The following is a 16935-nucleotide window of genomic DNA, read 5'->3' as shown; positions in this document are numbered from 1 at the left end:
AAATGGCCCACCTTGATTATCATGCACATTGTAGGGAGAGTGGTCACTTTGGATGAGCTATTACCAGCAGGATAGTGAGTTTGTGTGTGTGGTTTTTGGGAGGGGGGTGAGGGGGTGAGAGAACCTGGATTTGTGCAGGAAATGGCCCAACTTGATTATCATGCACATTGTGTAGAGAGTTGTCACTTTGGATGGGCTATCACCAGCAGGAGAGTGAATTTGTGGGGGGGGCTGGAGGGTGAGAAAACCTGGATTTGTGCTGGAAATGGCCCAACTTGATGATCACTTTAGATAAGCTATTACCAGCAGGACAGTGGGGTGGAAGGAGGTATTGTTTCATATTCTCTGTGTGTATATAAAGTCTGCTGCAGTTTCCACGGTATGCATCCGATGAAGTGAGCTGTAGCTCACGAAAGCTCATGCTCAAATAAATTGGTTAGTCTCTAAGGTGCCACAAGTACTCCTTTTCTTTTTGCGAATACAGACTAACACGGCTGTTACTCTGAAACCTTAGAGCAAAGTGTCTGCAGTGCCTCCCTCCACTTCCTGCTGTGCCTCCTGCTTCGGGAGCCCACTTCTCTGAAATGGCGAGCAGAATCTGCCATGTCCCGTGGTGGCACTTTGTCCCAGGCCCACCGGTAATAGCCTACCCTTGCACAGATCCATCTCTCCCCAAGCCTGGCATGTACCCTGTGTACAGCAGCACCACAGTGCCAGTCTTTGCCAATGACACCTATGGAGATGCACTGGAGGGTCACAGTGTAGCCTGGAGCTTGGTGTTAGGGCTGTTGCTGGCTGGTTTCAAGGTGCATTGGTGCTGCCAGCCTGAAGCTCAGATCACTCTGGCGAGCGAGCGTCTGGCTGCTGCATCCCTAGGAAGCTGCGAGTGGCTGAGTCAGCGGAGGAAGAAGCCCGTAAGCCTTTGAATGACTTGCAGATCTTTAGTCAGACTGGATTTGTATATAATTACCCACAATGCCCTGGGTTATAGGTCTCAACTTCCTCCATTAACAATTCAGTTGCCAGTGCAAGGTCCCAGTAATGGGGACGGCCGAAGCTAGAGTTTCCCCTGCCCGCCCACCCACCATCACCCCCCCCCACATCTTGTCTGCATCATAAATTGTTCACACCCGCAATGAAGGAGCTTGTATCCGCAGTCCAAGCCACGCACACAACAGGAGAGACCCTATCCAGAGGGGGTGTCAAAGCTGGCTCCTGCATGCTGCCTAAAGGGTTTGCAGCTGTTTGTCTGTCAGCATGGAGTTACTGACACGGGGTGGGGGAGGGAGCAGGGGGGCGGGTGTTGGACCATGACTGAGAGCCCCTAGGTGAAGGTGGGCCTTGGGTTCTGGGTGCACTATCACCGCTGGTCAAGTAGTCTTGTTGACCAGGAATCCATAGTAAGAGTAGCCTGGAGTCCAGACCTCCCCTTCCCATCCCAGGTCCCACTCTATAAGGAACCTGCTGGGTCCCATGGCTGGGAGCTGGGACAGAAGGGCTGGAGAGGCAGGTGTGTTAACTTACAGCCCCCAAGCATGGGTTGGGGTCTGGGGAGCACCCCTCACCTGGGCAGCCCTGAGTGAGGAGCACAGCACAGCGTCTGCTGCGAAGGGATCTTTCCACTCCAACAGGGACTGACGATAAGCATCCGATGAAGTGAGCTGTGGCTTATGCTCAAATAAATTGGTTAGTCTCTAAGGTGCCACAAGTCCTCCTTTCTTTTTGTGAATACAGACTAACACGGCTGTTACTCTGAAACCTTCCTAGGAGTGTGCTCCTTTGTCCCCAGCCCCCCCGCCAGCATTACAGCCCCTGCTCTGCCACTGCGCTGCTCCTCCTTTGGATAATAGAGTGTAGGTGCACACCCACCCACCCACTCCCGGACAGGGCACAGACTCAGTGACTGCTTGTCACGGGGTCCCCGGGCGATGCTCTGGAACTGCTCCACACGAAGCCAGGCAGGACTCTGGGGAAGTCTCCTCTCTGGGAGCAGCCTGTCTTCAGGGCAAGAAGCTCCCCCTTCCTGGGTCTGACCTCGGAGCATTCAGCCTCCTCTGCCCTTCCGTGCACTTCCCACAGCGAGTCCGCATGGTGGGGTCCTGGGGAAGCCAGAGGGTCCTGCCCCCCAACTCCGCAGTCAGACGGGACTCTCAGCCAGCCAGTAAAACAGAGGTTTATTAGACAACAGGAACATGGTCTAACACAGAGCTTGTAGGTGCAGAGAACAGGACCCCTCAGCTGGGTCCATTTTGGGGGGCAGTGAGCCAGACAACCACGTCTGCACTTCACTCCATGTCCCCAGCTAGCCCCAAACTGAAAACTCTCTCCAGCCCCTCCTCCTCTGGGCTTTGTCCCTTTCCCAGGCCAGGAGGTACCTGGTTCCTTTGTTCTCCAACCCTTTAGCTCTCACCTTGCAGGGGGGAAGGGCCCAGGCCATCAGTTGCCAGGAAAAAGGGTGTCGGCCATTCTCTGTGTCCAGACCCCTGCACACACCTGCTCTCTAGGGCTCTGCAATGATCATACACCCTTACCCCACCCCCTAGATACTTCAGAACTGCCTAGCGGAAACTGAGGCACCCCCACACTATTCAGAGGAAACATTAAGAACAGTCCCGCTTCGTCACACTGCTGCATTTATTTATGTTTCCAGATACGTTACAGCTAGGCAGTCACCACAGGACCCCCACCTATCCTAGGGCCCAGGACGAGCCCAGGCAGGGAGAGCTGTGGAGCCCTGCCCCAGTGCAGCCTGCACAGGAGGGCTCCAGCTGGCCCTGGGTGCAGGGAGGGCTGCTTCAGCAGAGCCCCCTGCCCTGGGAGGACTCCACCCCAGGTAGAGGATTCCCCAATGACAGACACACCCACCCTCCAAGAGCAGCAAGGGAAGTGCACCCCCAGGGCTGGCACTTAGCACTGGGTCCTCCTCCATTCGCTCTCCCTGGGGTCAGCCTGATGCCCCCTGCCTATCGCTCTCAGCACGCCTTCTCCCACGCCCTTCTCCAGCCTCACATCCCCTCATGGTCAGTGACTGAGTGTTTCAGGGCTAGGCTTGGCCCCGTCTCTGGCTTTCAGCCCTGACCCCACAGGACAGGGGGAATTTCCCCTGCTGCCCCAGGAAAGAGGGTAAATTGGGTAAGTTAAAGCAAAGGGGTTAATCAGTTCTTTGATATCTGCCTTGCATGCTAAGATGCTGTGACGAAGTGGGACTGTTCTTAATGTTTTCTCTGAATATTGGGGGGGTGCCTCAGTTTCCCCTATGCAGTTCTTAAGTATCTAGGGGGCGGGATAAGGGTGTATGATCATTGCAGAGCCCTAGAGAGCAGGGGTGTGCAGGGGTCTGGACACAGAGAATGGCCGACACCCTGTTTCCTGGCAACTGATGGCCTGGGCCCATCCCCCCTGGAAGGTGAGAGCTAAAGGGTTGGAGAACAAAGGAATCAGGTGACCTCCCGTCCCGGGAAAGGGACAAAGCCCAGAGGAGGAGGGGCTGGAGGGAGTTTTCAGTTTGGGGCTAGCTGGGGACATGGAGTGAAGTGCAGACATGGTTGTCTGGCTCACTGCCCCCCAAAATGGACCCAGCTGAGGGGTCCTGTTCTCTGCACCTACAAGCTCTGTGTTAGATCATGTTCCTGTCATCTAATAAACCTTCTGTTTTACTGGCTGGCTGAGAGTCCCGTCTGACTGCGGAGTTGGGGGGCAGGACCCTCTGGCTTCCCCAGGACCCCGCCTGGGCGGATTTGCTGTGGGAAACGCACGGAGGGGCAGAGGATGCTGAATGCTCCGAGGTCAGACCCAGGAAGGTGGAAGCCGGGTGAGCTGTGTGTTCGGCAGACAGGCTGCTTCCAGAGAGGAGACTTCCCCAGAGTCCTGACTGGCTTTGTAGGGAGCAGCTCAGGAGCATTGCCCTGGGACTCGGTGATAGATGCCATTTGACATTTCACACCTCTGCCTAGGCCTCTTTCCCCTTTCCTCCCCTCCCTGCTCCGCTCCATTGCACTGGCTCTCCTCTCCTCTTTTCCACCCTTTTCTCCCCACCCCCGTGGGTCTGACTTACCTGGCAGTGTGTTTGCTAATCATGGATAATGATGCTCTGCAATCCTCTTTGGAACAATGATGCCAGAGCGGCTGGGCTTTCTCCCTTGCTGTTCTCCAAGTTGAAGCCGGCTCTAGTTTCTCTTTCCGGAATGTCCAGACTTTCTTCTCTCAGGATCCCTGCGCAGTAGGAGCAGGGGCTTCTGACCTTGCCAGATTCAGAGTTGCACCAAAGCTCGTGGGTCACCACTCGCCCCCTATTCAGTGGCCCCTGGTGAGTCTGAGTCCAGTTCCCAGTGCTGCCCCACTGCTGGCTCGGAAAGCAGGGGCCTGAGGGCTGATGGAGCAAAGGAGACACAGACCAGAGCTCTGCAGAGCAATGCTCTATAGATGCAGCAGTAGGTCCACAAGCCATTTCAAGGCCTCTTCTGTGACACTGTGGATATTGTCCAGTTCACCTCTGAATCCGCTCTAGGCACCAGCATAGCAAGCACGGGCTTGGGGTGGCATGTTTCCAGGGGCGGCCTTCCAGCCATCCTTTTTTTTCCCCCGGCCCCGCTCAGACAACCAGGGAGCCCCTGCGTGGGGTGGGGCGGTGGGCTCAGTGAGGGGGTCCTGGCCCGGGGGCGGTTGCCCTGGCTCCCCGCCACCATGGGAGCGGGGCAATGCGGCTTCTCCCTTCCTGCCCATCCCTGCCGCACATGTCACAAGTGGTGGAGGAGCTGGAGTCGAGTGGAGGGGAGCCCGGGATAGGGGCAAGACCCTTGGCCGATAAGGGACCCGCTGCCCCGGGTGGCTCGGTGCTGGGTGGGTGCCCCTGGTCTGCCCCCTCCCTGCGGCTGACCCGCCCCCCAGCCACTCTGTCGGTTACTGTCCCCTCTGCTGGGGTGGGGCTGGGGGCCCACGGGCAGGATGTACAGCCCCAAGCACCTTACTCCAAACACTGCTATGGCATTACACATTCTTTAAACAGTGGCTTCTGGTGAGCGCAGTGTCTCAAAACTGAAATTACCAAAAAATTATTTGAGTCCACTATGTCTCAAAATCATCTGTCAGGACTCGGATTAATTTCAGTTGAAAGGACCATTGTGAAAAACGTAGATGTCACTGAATTATTAAAAGGACGCAAGTATAAACCTAGAAACATCCAATTCATATAAATTCTTTTAATTTATGAGAAACTGGGTGCACCGGAAGACACTAAGGTTATTACAGTGCATAGTTGAACCCAAATTGTTTGTAATTGTGATTTTGCTAAAATTAAATGAGTACACTAGTAGGAAATTGTTTTATTTCACTAACTACAAATTCTGTTTTCATTTTTTTAAAATTTTAAACAGTTAAAAAAAAACCAAAACAAAACAAAAAAACATTGCAAAGTGCAAACATGTAAAAGGCAAAAAAAAGGCGGGGGGAGGGATTTTTTTGCTTGGGGCGGCAAAAAACCTAGAGCCTGGTTCTGCTGTGTTCAGTGGCTTGGCTGTTCTCACCACAGTCACATGAAGGGGAGTCTTTGAGTTTCCACTTGTGCATCAAGTAGCTGTATCTTCCCTGGTGTGTTTGGATGTGGTTTGGTGTGGCCCAAAGTGCGTGGCAGGTGGAACCTGGGAGGGCAGTATGTTGGCTTGTCCCTGTCCATCAGGCCTGAGGCACACGGACTGGTTCAGGCTGCATCTGTCCTGGCAATAGTTGGCAGCCATCCATCTGGCTGTTCCACTCAAGACATTTCTACAGCCAGGGTTCCCTGTGAGAGGACAACAGGCCATGAGCCCTCCTGCTGCAGGGCATGCGCCAGCCATTTCCCTGTGGGGAGCTTACCCCAAGGGACTGGACATGCGTGCATACAGGTCTGACCCTCTCTGCCCATTCCTAGGATCCTGTCAATAGAGTTACAAACCCCTGCAAACACCTGTCTCCAGTGGGGTCCCCCCAGGACTGCCCTGCTTTGGCCTGTGGACGGTATGGCCTCCAACCCTTGGGGTCTCCTGGCCTCACCACCTGTGGGGGCCCCACTTGCTTGCTCTGAGGACTTCTCAGGCTCTGCATGGGGCTGGACAGTCAGCAGCCTTCTTCTGTCTCTGCAGGGTAATCAGGACGCCACGGCTCCTCCTGAAGCGATGGCTCAGCCCTACCCCCCAGCCCAGTATCCTCCGCCTCCCCAGAATGGAATCCCTGCAGAGTACGCACCCCCGCACCCGCACCCTCACCCCACACAGGATTACTCGGGGCAGAGCACGGTACCGGAGCACGCCATGACCCTCTACACACCAGCACAGAGCCACGCTGAGCAGCCGGGCACCGACGCCGGCACGCAGTCCATAGCAGGGACGCAGACGGTATCGGTAAGAGCCCCCATGGAGCCCCGGGTGGGCAGCGGGGCTTTTCAGGTGAGAGGAGCAGTGATGAGCCACGAAGGGATTCAGGGTCCTTTGGCCACAGGCTGGCGCTTGGGGCCAGTGCCGTCGGTGTCTCTTGGGAGGCAGGGCAATATGCCAGCGTGGGGGAGGGGGCGAGATGGTAGCAAGTGCTCTGAGAATGTGTGTATGAAACTGACCTGGGGAATCCTGGAGTCACCTGCCTGGCAGCAGGGGGCTGTGGGTCAGGACTGAGGGGCCTGGTAGAGTTGTCAGTAAGGTCCCAGGCTGGAAGAACAGCCTTGCCCACCAGGAGGCAGGTGGGTCACGCAGCCCCTGCCCCCGCCCCCCCGTTCCCAGCGTTAGCCTAGGCTCTCAGTCCCAAGTCTAGGCCTCTGCCCCAGAGCTGAGCAACCTGTGGCTACAAAGGGAGAGCCATAGGCTGAGCCTGCAGCTCCAGCACCCCTGGGGGCTGCTGTGCCCACAGCACGGGCAGCGGCAGTTTGCAGTTGCCAGTTCCTCTCCCAGTTTACGGGCTCCCCTGTCATTTCTAATCACTTGTAATCTACCTGCTTGGCTACTGTCCAATCAGATAGCTCCAATTAGGTGGTTGTAATGCAGCTCCAAGCGGAAAGTGCTGAGCTCTCACTTCCCAGCCAGCCCCCGTCAGCGAGTGCCAGCCCGCACCACGCAGCACAGCTGGGCCCGCTCCCTGGCCTTCCCTCCACACGCACGCACGCTTGTCCGCACTCTGACTGCCCAGGCATGCACGCTCATCCATGCTCATGCTGCACACACGCACACTCGTCCACATGCACGCTGCACGCATGCTCGTCCATGCACACTGTGCACGCACACTCATCCACACGCTCTGCATGCACACACGCATGTCCACGTGCACACTGCACGTGCACGCTGCATATGCAAATGCTCGTCCACATGCACGTTGTGTACACACACACTTGTCCACACTCACGCTGCACGCATGCACACTCATCCACACGCACATTGCACACACTCCTTTAAACTTATGCTGCACACTTGCACACTCATCTGCATTCTGCACACATGCGTGCACACTTATCCACACTGCACATATGCACACTCATCCCCACACACACTGCACACTCATCCCCATTCACCTTGCACGCACTCACACTTGCACACTCACCCTCTCACATAACTCTCTTGCACATACACATGCACCAACTTGCACACCCTCACTTAATTCAGCCTAGTGGGGCTGTGTTGGTGACAAGCTAGACATGTGCTGCCAAAGTGCAAAAGGAGATGGAGCCCGGGGGCTGTGGGAGGGGGCCACACACTGTTTGGGCTTTGACCCCGGGTCCATTTTACAGTACAGCCAGTGCTGACCCTCTGGCAGGCCTCTCTGCAGCGCCAGGCCAGCTCTTCTCCCTGGGGTCAGGCACAGCTTCGCCCTGCACCTTTCACGAGAGGTCTCCACCCCTGCAGTGGGAGGAGCTCGTTCACCCCCTCTCCCTCGCACGCCCTGTCTGGGGATCAGATACTGCAGCAGGAAGGGCCTGGCTCAGACCATAATGCCAGGTAGGGGGTTAGTGATGCTGCATGGGGCTCCTCGGGGGCAGTGGCCCTTGGCGGCATGTCCCCTTCCCAGCACGAGTGCTGCAGTGGGCTGATGGTTTTGGGGTCCTTTTTTCTAGCAGACAGATGAAGCCGCACAGACAGAGAGCCAACAGCTCCATTCCTCAGAGAACTCAGACAAGCAGCAGCCCAAGAGGTTACACGTCTCCAACATCCCCTTCCGATTCCGGGATCCAGACCTGCGGCAAATGTTCGGGGTGTGTATGGCCAGTGTGTGCACCAGCCCCGTCGTCCCCGGTGGGCCCAGGAAGAGGCAGGGCAGGGGACTTGACATTGCAAACATAGAACTAATGGATCCTAACAGTGTCCAAGTGCTCACCTTATCTTGTCTCTTGTTCGCATGCCAGGCTCTCCCCCTTTCCCCAGGGCATATCCCAGGCTGCTACCTCCGAGCAGACTGACTGGGAGCCTCTCATTCCTGGCCTGGCCTGGCAGGTTAACTGGGGCCCCCAGGGCTCTGGAGCTCCGGCCCGGCGGGTTAGCTGGGCCCCCAGGGCTCTGGAGCTCTGGCCTGGCAGGTTAGCTGCGCCCCCAGGGCTCTCCTTGAAGGGCTGCACAGCAGAGCATTAAGTTGGCAGTCCCATCGCTTGGGGCTCAGCTCAGCCTGTGTGAACATGGGTAGCACTGTGCAGGGGGGGCCCCTTGCCTGCTCCGCCGGCGGGAGATTTGCAGCAGGCCTGCTCCCCGTGTGCCTGGGGGTCGGGGATGAGGCAGGCCCCTCTGCAGAGCCCGGGCACTGTTCTCACCCCTCTGCTCTCTCTGATTGCAGCAATTCGGGAAGATCCTCGACGTGGAGATTATTTTCAATGAGCGGGGCTCCAAGGTGGGTGCTGCCCGAGGCCGGCGTCATTACAGCAGCCCCGGGAGCAGGCCAGGCTGACCTGTGACATGTGCGTTTCTCCTGGCGAAGGCTCCACTCAGGGAGGGACTCAGGGGCTCGTCTTCCCTGCTCTTCCTGACTCACTCCTGTCCTGCCCAGCTGTCTGTGTGCTGCTGCTTCTCTCTCCCGCTCCCTCCCTCTCTGCGGCCAGGAGCCTGCCCCACACTCCAGTCCCCTGCCTCTCACCTGCACTCAGGTGCCTCCCAACTGGCCGCAGCTCAGACCACAGCCATGGGGACAAAGGGCACTGGCCTAATGCCAGCCCCTTACCAGAGGGGAGCAGCCACTGTTCACCCTCATCTGAGCAGAAGGGATTTCACTAGGGGGTGGCGCGGTCCCTCTGCACCGTGCCGGCGGGACACGATGGCTCGGTCCCTTTATCCTGTAATAGGGAAAACACGGGGGGGAACAGCTTGGTCTCTCTGTTCCATGCCAGGCAGGAGGGGAACCACGGCTTGGTCCTTCTGTCCCATGATGGAGAGTGGATAGCGGGGGGTGGGCAGTTCAGTCCCTCCGTCCCACACTGAGGGGGGTGGCTCGGTCTCTCTGTCCCACACTGAGGGGGCTGGCTCGGTCCCTCCGCCCCACACTGAGGGGGTGGGCAGCTCGGTCCCTCCGTCCCACACTAGTACAGGGCAGCCCATGTCCCTGTGTGTGTGGATGTTTCTTTTGGATCTTCACTGCTTCTCTGTTCCCCTCTCCCCATTTACTGGGGTGACTTGGGGGTGGCCCCGGACAGGATCCCTCTCGCTCTCTCCACGCAGGATCTGGCCCTGAACACACTGCCTGAGCCTCCTGTGCCAGCTCTCCTGATTCACCTGCTCTCTCTGTCCCCATTCCCCTTCTCTCTCGCTCTCGCTCTCTCCCTCCCCGTTTCTCCTCTGCTCACAGGGTTTTGGGTTTGTAACTTTTGAAACTAGCACAGATGCCGACCGGGCACGAGAGAAGCTGAATGGCACAATCGTAGAGGGACGGAAAATTGAGGTGCTCAGATAAGTGTGACTGCCATTGCCTGCTGTGTGTCGCCCACGCGGGTGCCTGGGCCTCCCCTGCCCCCAGGCTGCTTGCCTTGCACACGCCCTTCCCGGGGACTGCGGGGGTCCCAGTCATGTCGCATGCCTTGTGCGTTCACCCCTGCTTTCACCTGTCCTGTTCCTTTGAGCCAGCTGGCGGGAGGGATCCTGGCATCTGGCACGGAGGGAAATCCAGGCCCTGCCCAGGGACCGTGGAGCGGTTCAGCAGGGGAGTGGGCTTTGCTGGCTTCCTTCCCTCTCAGTGCCTGCTCCACCCAGCATTAACTGGCCCAGGTCCTTGCCACCTGGCCCCTGGCCATGCCAGAATCTGGCCCAGAGCAGAGTCCCCATCATGCATGTTCTCCTCCTTGTGGTGCTGATGGTGGAATGTTTGCTGAGTGCAGCGCATGTCCTTGGCCAGTGGTGCATTGCACTGGGGCTAGGAGGAGAGCTTACCGCCTGAAGCAAATGGCACAGGAGCAGGAGGGCAGGTGAGGGCTGGACCCCAGGGAGTTCTGGGGGGAGTTGGAGGGAGCACTGAAGGCCAGCATGCCAAGCCTCAGCTCTGGGGAGCACAGCTCCAACTTGACTGAAGTTCACCAGTGAACTGAGCGTGAGGGTCCCTTTCATGCTCCCCTCCCAGGGATTGTTGGTCAGCACCAAAGAGCAGCCAGTCGGCTGCATTAGCTCTGGGGTCTGCAGGACAGGACAGAGGGACACGGGCAACGCTGGGGAAGCAGGGGGTAGGTCTGAGATAGCAAGAGATGCCACAGGTCAGCAGTGAGGAGTCAACACTACAAAAATGGCAGAGTGGGAGCTGCCATGGGTGAAAACTGAACAGCATCAGCAGAGCTGGGGGGACCCAGGACTGGTGTAACTGGGGATCTGCAGGTCGGGACTGAGGGGCACCGACAGTTGGGGGACCCAGGACTGGTGTAACTGGGGATCTGCAGGTCGGAACTGAGGGGCACCGACAGTTGGGGGACCCAGGACTGGTGTAACTGGGGATCTGCGGGTCGGGACTGAGGGGCACCGACAGCTCGGGGGGGCAGGACTGGTGTAACTGGGGATCTGCGGGTCGGGACTGAGGGGCACCGACAGCTGGGGGGCCCAGGACTGGTGTAACTGGGGATCTGCGGGTCGGGACTGAGGGACACCGACAGCTGGGTGGTCAATGTGCACAGTCTGCTACTGCATGTTGCCTGGCTCTGACAAGGACTGTTGGACCCTCCCATTCATGGGCACCAAGATTGTCCCCTGCCCCGCTCCAGTGCAGACCTGTCCCTTCCCAAGGCCCCTCTGAGTGGTGTAAAACAGGAGGCTTCCTCCTCTCCACACGTGCAGTTCAGCAATCCTTCCAGGCTTTGCCGCTCGCACTGGCCAGGCAGTGAGCCTAGCACAGGCCTCTCCTCCCACTGCCTCGTGCCCGTGTCCCCTGTACAGCCCCCAAGGCTGAAATGAGCTTGTAGCAGGCCAAGGAAGTGCCAAGGCAGCCTGCTCAGCACACAGCACCTTGTCAAACTCAGCTTCTGCAAGCTGGGGCTCGGCTCTGGATGTGGGTCCGAAGGGAGCTGGCTGCTATCTGCAGTGTAAGTTCTCGAGGCCTCAGGACCAGGTATCGGTTACCCCAGGGGCTGCAGGTCAGGACTGAGGATCACCAGCAGAGCTGGGGTTGGGGAGCCAGGGCTGGAGTAGCAGGGGCTCTGCAGGATGGGAGCCCTGGGCTGGACCAGCAGGTGCAGGAGCTGTGGGTCCAGATCATGGTGCAGCGGGAGCCCGGGGGAGTCAGAATTGCAGGGCAGAGTAGAGCTGTGTGCAGATCCCTGGGGTACCAGGCAGTGTGGCAGTGTCCCCCGATACTGCCTGGCCTGGTGATCATGTCACTGACATTGCCCCCAGCCCCAGGCTGGAAGAACTCCACATAAATGCAGCGGAGCAGGCCCCTGGGGCTGCAGCGTCTCTGGGTGCAGACAGCGATCTGTCCTGTGCCCTCTCTTCTGCAGGTGAATAACGCCACAGCCCGAGTCATGACGAACAAAAAGGCTGCAAATCCCTACATCAATGGTAAGGGCTGGAGGATGTGGGGCAGCAAGGGTGGGCTTGGCAGTGTGAGCAGCTGCGGGGAGCTTCCCTTGGGGCCTGGGAGCACAAGCATTGGGAGCATGGTGTGGGGTTTGGGGCTTTTATTCTTCCTGCTCCTAGGGCCTGAGGCTGTGTGGGTCAGATGGCCCCTCTGGAATTCCCAGCAACAAGCAAGAGCCAGGCCCACAAGTCCCAGCTCCTCTGGCTCAGGCCAGCCCCCAGTCCCGTCAGCATCTCTGCCCAGAGGACCCCAGGAAGGAGGGTGTTAGTCCCAGGGTAAAGGGCTGCACTGAGCATCTGGGGCAAGCACTGCGCTCCATGGTAGGAGCGGAGTGGGACCCTGGCCTCTAGGGGTAAAAGGCTCAGCAACTCCTCTCCCTGCTTTCCTGAGACATTTGCTACATTATGTCCAGCTCCCCCCCTTGCAGTAGGGGTCCCCTGCCATGGCCGCAGTTTGCACTGGGAAACATGGAGAGTGTTTGCCAGCAGCTGGGCCTCCCTGGGGTGGGCTCGGAGGCAGCCAGTCCCACAGGCCTCCTGCAGGCTGTCTCCCCATGGCCCATGGAGGAGGGTGGGGGTGCTGTGGCAGGGACGGCAGAGAAATCTGAAATCTTGGCTTGTTGCTCTCTGGATTCCCCCTGCGGGGGGTCTCACTGGCTCGCTGTTTGTGTGGCAGGCTGGAAGCTGAACCCGGTGGTGGGAGCTGTCTACAGTCCTGAATTCTATGCAGGTAAAGTCTGGATCAGGTCAGTCCCTTTGGCAGAAGGGCTGCTTCATGTCCCACTTGCCACAGAAGGAGCCCGCGTGACTCTGATTGCCCTTGGGCCTGCTCTCATGCCAGCCTCTCAGGTGGCGGGTTACAACCGCAGTTAGCGCCAGCCATCAATAATGCTGAAGCCAGGCCCCAGCCCTGATGCTGGGCAGTGCCCATGTGCCCCATGGTGATAGGTAGGTAGGTTTCCATGCCAATGTCCATGTGCCTTGTGGTGGTGAGTGCGATGGGTTGGATCACAGAAACCCCCTTGGGGCTGCCAACTCATGTGCCAAGACTATCTCTGCCCCTGCTTTCCCTGCCAGCTTTGGACTCCAGCACCCTGTCTTGCTGAGCCAGACACGCCAGTCTGCTCCAGCACAGACCCAGGGTCTGAACCACGTACCCCAAAGCTGCAGACTTAACTGAAAGCAACTTAAGAAGTGTTCCTGTCTTTAACACTCAGATGCTCAACTCCCAATGGGGTCCAAACCCCAAATAAATCCATTTTACCCTGTGTAAAGCGTATACAGGGTAAACTCATCAATTGTTCGCCCTCTACAACACTGATAGACAGGTATGCGCAGCTGTTTGCCCCCCCTCCCCCGAAATTAATACAGACTCTGGGTTAATTAATAAGTAAAAAGTGATTTTATTAAATACAGAAAGTAGGATTTAAGTGGTTCCAAGTAATAACAGACAGAACAAAGTGAATTTTACCAAGCAAAATAAAATAAAACATGCAAGTCTAAGTCTAGTACAGTAACAAAACTGAATACAGATAAAATCTCACCCTCAGAGATGTTTCAATAAGTTTATTTCACAGACTGGATGCCTTCCTAGTCTGGGCACAATCCTTTCCCCTGGTGCAGCCCTTGTTCCAGCTCAGGTGGTAGCTAGGGGATTTGTCATGATGCCCCCCACTTTGTTCTGTGCCACCCCCTTATATATCTTTTGCATAAGGCTGGAATCCTTTGTCCCTCTGGGTTCCCACCCCATCCTTTTCAATGGAAAAGTACCAGGTTAAAGATGGATTCCAGTTCAGGTGACACGATCACATGTCACTGTAAGACTTCATTACCCACTTGCCAGCCTACAGGTATACAGAAAGACTTACAAGTAAACAGAGCCATATACAGGTAATTGTCCTGGTTAATGGGAGCCATTAAGATTCCAAACCACCATTAATGGCCCACACTTTGCATAATTACAATAGGACCTCAGAGTTATATTTCATATTTCTAGTTTCAGATACAGGAGTGATACATTTATACAAATAGGATGACCACACTCAGTAGATTATAAGCTTTGTAATGATACCTTACAAAAGACCTTTTGCATGAAGCATATTCCAGTTACATTATATTCACACTCATTAGCATATTTTTATAAAATCATATAAAGTGCAACGTCACAGTGAGTAACACCCTGTGGCGGTGGACGGGGCTCATAAACCCCCTGGGAGTACCCACGTGCCTCATGGCAGTAAGCAGGGCTCTGTGCTTGGTGACAGTGGGTTCTCCCAATGGTAGTGCCCCATGGCAGCAGGCAGCAAGTCCCTACTTCGGAGCAAGAAGTGCTGCTGAGGTGGGCGAGTGCTGCGCAGGAGGGGCCCTTCCATCTCTCTCAGGATGGCCCATGGGCAGGCGCTAGCCGGAGAGCTGCTCTGGGATGCTCATGTCTCTCTCTCTTGCCTTCAGTAACAGGGTTCCCTTACCCAGCCACGGGGACAGCCGTGGCATACCGAGGGGCGCACCTACGGGGCCGGGGGCGTGCTGTGTACAACACATTCCGCGCCGCACCCCCACCTCCACCTATCCCCACCTATGGCGCGTGAGTATCCCAGGGAGCCAGGCTTCCTGGAACCAGTGGGGCCCTGGGGTCTGGGGCAGGCAGCAGCTTTCCCCCTTTCTTGGGAGATGGACTTGAAGGAGAGGGGCTGCTTTTCCCAGCACTTCGTGCAACTCAGCTGAAAATTGGGAGGCTGTAGGCCTGTTGTCCCTGCGCGGCTGGGGAGGCCCAATACCCTTCCATGGAACTGGGGTCTCTGTATTCAGATCTCTGCACCCCACATGTGCAGCCTGGGGTGGGAGAGCAGACCCGGCATGTGGGGTACGGCTCAGCGGAGGCGGCACTGTTCAGAGTCGAGCTCTATGAAGGTTCCTTGACTCCTTCCATCTCTTGGTGTCTCCTGGGGAGGCAGGGTTTATCCCTAGAAATAGCCCTCCCCCGGTTTCATGCCCCAGGTGCGGGGTAATCACAGGAGAGGACTTTGTCCTGCTGTCTGGAGCGGCTCACAGCCGTAAGTGCCGGCCTCAGGACAGACACCCCAGGCTGGAGGTGTGTTCTGTCACTAGATTTCACCAAGCCAGTAACAAACATGAGCTCCTGGATCACTGTAACCGTCTCACCATGTAATCACAGACAGTCCCCTCAGATTCTCCAATCCACCTTGCCACCCAGATAAACTGGACTTAGTGATAAATGGTCACCTACACCACAAATCACCCGACATTCAGGCTGCTTCCAATCCCAAGAGACCGGTCACTTAGCCCAAATCAGTTGGGGTCTAAACACTAAATACATTCTTAAAATAGTAATACCTACTTTGAGCAAAGCTAACATCCAGGTGACCTGGTCTGGTCTCCAGCAACAAGGTTGTCAGTTCTTCGTTAATGCCTGTAGCTTGGGCAAGAGCTGGCATCTGGCCTGCCAGCGTCACAGACTCCAGGTTTCTAAAACTGAACTGGCTCTACATTAAGAGAGCTATGTGCAGACATGCTGTAACTGCGGCAAGCATTCCAGCCATGTGCACACAGACTGACTTCCTGTGCCTACGCTACACTCTTGTCTCCTCCCTCCAAGTTCTATGCAGGCTTTATACCCTCTCTCTGTAGTTGGGTACCAGCCCTCTGATGTCATGGGCTCCTGCATACTTTCAGCTGGGACAGCACAGAGCAGCCCCCAGAGGAAGTGGCTGCAATCTCATTTCCTCAAGAGCACTTGTTCCTCCTCAGCTTTTGTGAGGTGTCACTCTCCTCCCCCAGCTTCTCCCTGCTTTCAGCCCTGTTGGCACCTGAGCATCCACACGGGCAGATGTGGCCGCAGTTTAATTGCAGGTACACGCAGGCCAGCCTGGAGCAACCCAGACTAATCTCAGCATGGCTGGGACCAGACTGCCACCCAGGAACTCCAGAGCATCATCAGACACCCAACTGCAAGCCAGGATGGGGAGACGGGTCTGGCCCACAACGAAACAATAAACCCACCTTCAAATAGCCTGGCCACTCCCCACCCACCATGGCACTGGCAGCTTCCAGGCTTGCCCTCTGACGCACAGCCTGTCTCTTTGGACTGTTTGCAGGGTCGTTTATCAGGATGGATTCTATGGCGCTGAAATTTACGTAAGTGCTGCTCACTCCTCCTGGATGTTGTGTTTCACGTTTCCTTGCTGATGCCAAAGGAAGTAAAGGCGGATTGGATTGAATCCCGCCACAACGCGGGTTGGGGCTGAGAAGACGTAGGGATGGCCCTGGGGCCTGCACTGTGCCCTGCTGGTCGCAGCGGGGAGTACACAGCTGGGCATTCCCCGCCGCTTGGCACTGAATGAAGCTGTGGTTCTGATGGTGGTTTTCATTTCTCTCTATTGTCCCGTATTCTGCAAAGTGAGGAACTTTACAGAAAATGTGCAGAATGTTATAGACTGTCTCATGAGCCATGATCCAACTAAGAACTGTGATCTCGCTACTCTAGACAATACATGCCAGACAAGCTGGTGTTGCCAGAGTTAAATTCCCAGCCATTAGAAGGTTTCCGGAGTGAGAAGAGATGTGGGGGATAAAAGAGGTGCCTGGCTTCTAGGAGCAGAGCAGAGAGGGGCTGCAGAAGAAGCGCTGCAGGGGTGGGGGCTGCAGCGGGCAGGGGCTGTGGAAGGAGCAGGGCTGGGGAACGGGCTGAAAGAGGCACAGGGCAGGGGCTGCAGTGTGCAGGGCAGGCGAAGGGGGCACAGTGCTGACTGCTGGGCCCTGAGCAAGGACCCCTCGCCAGGCAAGCGCTGCGCTGGATTTATGCTCTCGGACAGTGTCAGCACAGTGCATCACACCAGCATTTAACCTCCATATTTAAAAGCCCTTGGCCCTGGCTCAGGCGGGCAGCTGAAGGATTTATCTCATGTGACACCTCATTAAAGCGATCAGGGAA

General features: G+C 56.7%; 1 protein-coding gene across 3 annotated transcripts in view; it reads left to right on the top strand.

Moving 5' to 3' along the window:
* RBFOX3 (RNA binding fox-1 homolog 3) overlaps positions 1–16935 on the top strand; it is a 57955-nt gene that overhangs the window by 38434 nt on the left and 2586 nt on the right. Inside the window, exons 2-9 of one of the 3 annotated variants that reach the window (XM_077833062.1) lie at positions 6117–6374; positions 8069–8206; positions 8779–8832; positions 9781–9873; positions 11906–11966; positions 12661–12714; positions 14436–14568; positions 16100–16139. In XM_077833062.1, the coding sequence (XP_077689188.1) occupies positions 6117–6374; positions 8069–8206; positions 8779–8832; positions 9781–9873; positions 11906–11966; positions 12661–12714; positions 14436–14568; positions 16100–16139 (831 nt within the window). Of the gene's footprint in view, positions 1–6116; positions 6375–8068; positions 8207–8778; positions 8833–9780; positions 9874–11905; positions 11967–12660; positions 12731–14388; positions 14569–16099; positions 16140–16935 lie in introns of those variants that run through there. The other 2 variants (XM_077833065.1, XM_077833064.1) reach the window with 2 other exon arrangements.

The sequence above is a fragment of the Eretmochelys imbricata genome, chromosome 14 (assembly GCF_965152235.1).
Source record: "Eretmochelys imbricata isolate rEreImb1 chromosome 14, rEreImb1.hap1, whole genome shotgun sequence".
Taxonomy (NCBI): Eukaryota; Metazoa; Chordata; order Testudines; family Cheloniidae; genus Eretmochelys; species Eretmochelys imbricata.
Note: the sequence above shows the minus strand (reverse complement) of the source record. Positions and strands in the feature narration are given on the sequence as shown.